We start from the raw sequence: 4,028 nt of genomic DNA on the forward strand, positions 1-4,028 counted from the left end.
AAGGAGATTCTTTAGTGCCTTCCAAGGTTCTGTGTAGATAGATAGGGTCTGGAGTAAAAAGGTTTTGTGGGTTCTGGTAAGCCCTCCGGAGACAACACTCCGCCACTAGGGACACCTAGGGATTTAAAGGCTTATTGCATACGCTAAATGAAATAGACGACGCCTGCGACAGTGAGTTAGGATTTTATTTCTATTTTATTTTTGCTCGAGGACTAGCAAATAATAGGTTTGGGGGTATTTGATAGACACATTTTTGTGTCCGATTTGTCTCGATTTTATATATTGTTAGGGCTCATTTTTGTACTTATTATGGTGTTTTATTTATTTGTAGGTATTTTTGGCCAATAAACATTTTTGGAAAAATTCGGCTCGAAAAGTTGCTAAAGGCACCTCCGGAGGACATCTACTAAAAGGACTCCCATTTTGGATAAGGGGCACCCCAATTGTTAAGGGCCACCCACCTGTTATTCATACCCCATCAGAGGATAGGGGGCGCCCCTTATTCTTCCCCATTTGAACATATTTTGGCGGGAACAAATTTACAGAGTCGTGAATTTCCCAGTTTGGATTTGAACGATATTCTCTCATGGATTTTCAGTGGAAGTACGTGGGTATGGGCCTGTTAGGATTGTGGATGCTAGCTAATGGACTTGGACGCGGAAGAAACATGATCATTACACGTTGATTTGTTAAAACAGGGAAGAATACTCACTCGGATTCTGTTGGTTCTATTCTTGGAAATTTCGTGCAGTAATGGAGCCATATATTCTGTTAGATTTGTTTTGATCTTCATAGAGTTTTTGGAGAGTTTGGAAAGAGCTAGAAGCCGCATATAAGAGAAAAATAAAAGGAAAGTACCGTGACCTTCGGGAGAAGAAAAGAAGTTTTCTCCGAGTTTTAATCGGCTTGTGGTGGATATAAAATGTGGAGGAAGTCATAACAGAGGGAAGAGAGGAGTTTGGGGCCTTTACGTAGTTTAGAGGAGGCTCGGGTACGAAGAAATCACGCTGCAGAGAGAGTTTCAGCAACAGGAGGAAGAAGACGAAGTTGAAGAACATTGGACGACCCAAGTCAATCGCAGAAAAGTGTAGTTTATCCACGACACACATAGTATCGTTCCCAGCAGTCTTATATCTTCTGTATCGTTAGTAACAGTCGATCTTCCACGCATATAAACGTTGCAATTGATTTGTTTTGGTGATTTTCCTTGTACTTCCATCTTTAAACACTCTTTGAGCCATGTTTCTCTCTTTTGAGAGTTTGTACGACATCATGAGCTAAACCCCAACACTGGGATGACGGAGGAAGCCATATCTCATACGTGTGGTAATTATATTTAATTCATTCATGACTTTTTGCATGGATTATTAATTGTTTTATGGTTTTTATTGAACGGTTGTGATTTCAATTGATGGGTTATACTTAGGTTAAGTCTTTTGACATCCCATGCTTTAGATTTATAGTCGTTACTTTTCAAAAATCTACCTTGGCAAAGAAACAGAGTCAATATTCTATTTGAGCTATAATTGTCTAGAATAACTATATGAATCGCATGAATGGATTTACTGGTGGAATCCTGAGTCACGGTCTCTCGTAACATTAAGTGAAACCAAAATTAAGTCTGAAATCAAATCTTTACAAGTCTTTGAACGAACTTCTACTTATCACTTCAAAAACTACATCAGTGCTCATGACAATCCCCTTACCAGGTCTGCAGCTCTCGAGTCTTTGGCTTCCTTTAGTTCAGAATATTTCCTTCGTGAAGATCCTTTCTTTATGGCGAATGCTTCATTGAATTTATCCCTTCAACAACATGTTGTTTTGACGAGTTTGTATGTTCTTCGTATGTTCCATTTTAGTCTATCTTTCTTATTACCTTTGAGAAATCCTTTCCGGATGCTAATATTGACAATTCGCATGAAGTCAACCGTTATATGGCTACTCTCGTGGATTCCACGCTATCTCGGGAAAAGTTGGATACAGCTAATGCTCGTATCAAGAAGATGACAAAGGAACTCAACGAAGAAAAGTCATATTCCATCAAGCACGACCGAAAGAATGAAGAGTTGCAACGTAAGCTCCTTTCCTCGTAGATTTATCTCTTTCCTTTTCTTTTATTTCAGTTATTTTCTTATTCCATTTTTCGTCAAGCTCGATGCATGCAACGTCAAATGAATACTTCCGAAGCATCTTCCTTGCTCGAAGATGTTCGTGCCAAGAATCTGAACCTTTCGACTCAGAATGACAGTTACATAAATGAGAACGAAATTCTTAATGATAAGGTTGAAACCCTTTTTCACAAGTGGACCGCCTGTCCACTGATTGCGCTCGTAACGAAGAATTGAACCATCATCTTCATATTGAAAATGAAAATCTTAAGATAGATCTTCAGAGGATTAACAACTCTCTTACGACATAAAGGAACCTCCATTCTACATCTTTAAACTTAATTAAACGCCTAAAAGAAGATAAGGAGCGAGTGGTCAAGATGAAAGAAAGATCTGAGAGTGATCTTCGCACGTCTCGTTGCGAAGTTACTGTCTTAAAAGAATACATCCAATGTTTAAAGAAAAAAGTGGAATTTCTTCTTGCTCATTCTGAGGGTCCCTCATCATCAAAGGCCCACCAAACCTTTTACTCGTGTCAAACATACTAATCTTCGCAAAAATAAAGAATCTGTGGTTATTCGTCCTGACGAAGACATTTCGGAACCTGGTCTGGGAAAAGATTCAGATAATTCATATCCCGAACCTTATCTTCAACTCGAAGCTGCAAATATTGAAGTCTCTATGCTCGACCATTTGTATTCTGATATTCAACAAACCCTGAAATCTACTATCCTTCAAATGGAAGGTAGTTTAAGGCCTTATAGATAACTTTGGTTGAACTATCTTTTCCGGATTTCTAATCCCTTTTCCTCTTATTCGCAGATTCTGAGGAGCACTTCAAGAATCAGATCCTTCACGTATCTCGCGAAAGGGATGACCTTCGTAATGAAGTTTCTCGATTCAAAGCGGATGTTGAAGGTCTGAATACTGATTTGGATGAGATGGATAAGGATGTCGCCAAAGTTGCGAAAATGTCTCGCAAAAATACTCAGGACTATCTGGTCAAGCGTTTTGATGAGTTTTGTGATGGCCACAGTATCCCTCGTGTATTTCTATACCTTGAGTTTTTATCTGATGATGAGAAACAAGACGATGAGAGGACCCTCACAGATGGAGAGGACGGTTCTGACGAGGATGACAAGGAAAAGAAAGCTGAAGACGAAGGCCCCAAAGGTACTTTTATTCCAACGAAATTCCGTCTCCAATCATCAGTTGTTCATCTTCAGTCTCAAAGTACTAATGTCATCGAGACAGGAATGCTGGTGCGGGTGAGGCAGAAATTGACGAAGCTGACGAAGATATTCCCAAGATAGAGGTTTCTGGTGGTGTTCCTATTCAGCAACAACCTTGATCTTTTTCTTCTTTATCTTCTTATTTTTTGTCATATGGAGATCCTTTAACAATTTCTAGGACTGGGCGCTCCCAAGATTGGGGGGCAGAATATTTTGGATATTCCCTTTCTTACTTTCAATACACTATGCACCTTGTTATGACAAGTTTGAAGTATGCTTGCCAATTTCTCATAAGTGAAATATTATGCCTTCTTTTGTTTTTTCTGTCGAGTATATACTTGTGAAGGAAGTAGGCAAAAGAATAGAAATATAAAAGTATATACTTGCCTCTTGTTCTTTTGCGGAGTTCCGAAGTAGTCTTATAATTCTTTGCTACATCTTTACAGGTTGTTTAGAATTTCCACCTTTACTGAATATTTTCCTTTGTCTTGTTCTTTAAGGAATGAAAGGTTTGCGAAGTTAATTTTCAGAAGAATATAAAGTATAAAAGTATATACTTGTCTCTTATTCTTATGAAGCATTTCGTAACATTTCCACTTCAGTCTTCTTTTAAGTCATTGTCTTTATTTTCATTCAATTCTAGCTCTTCTTGCGCTTTTCACTAGTGGAAAATGGACTTTTTAAGTCT

At 38.5% G+C, this 4,028-nt stretch overlaps 1 protein-coding gene across 1 annotated transcript; it reads left to right on the top strand.

The window, feature by feature from the left end:
• Positions 1-1,934: 1,934 nt before the first annotated feature.
• LOC113324025 lies at positions 1,935-3,598 on the top strand. Its single transcript, XM_026572364.1, has 4 exons — positions 1,935-2,073; positions 2,674-2,853; positions 2,931-3,281; positions 3,363-3,598. Exons 1-4 carry the CDS (start codon positions 1,935-1,937, stop codon positions 3,419-3,421), a joined length of 729 nt encoding a protein of 242 aa, XP_026428149.1. The 3' UTR covers positions 3,422-3,598.
• Positions 3,599-4,028: the final 430 nt, after the last annotated feature.

Source organism: Papaver somniferum, chromosome 11 (assembly GCF_003573695.1).
Source record: "Papaver somniferum cultivar HN1 chromosome 11, ASM357369v1, whole genome shotgun sequence".
Lineage (NCBI taxonomy): Eukaryota > Viridiplantae > Streptophyta > Magnoliopsida > Ranunculales > Papaveraceae > Papaver > Papaver somniferum.

Coding starts and splice junctions, on each gene's coding strand:
- LOC113324025 (XM_026572364.1), top strand. CDS start 1,935: ATGGCTACTCTCGTGGATTCCACGCTATCTCGGGAAAAGTTGGATACA. Junction 2,074..2,673: donor AAAGAATGAAGAGTTGCAAC/GTAAGCTCCTTT, acceptor GCAAAAATAAAG/AATCTGTGGTTATTCGTCCT. Junction 3,282..3,362: donor TGAAGACGAAGGCCCCAAAG/GTACTTTTATTC, acceptor TCATCGAGACAG/GAATGCTGGTGCGGGTGAGG.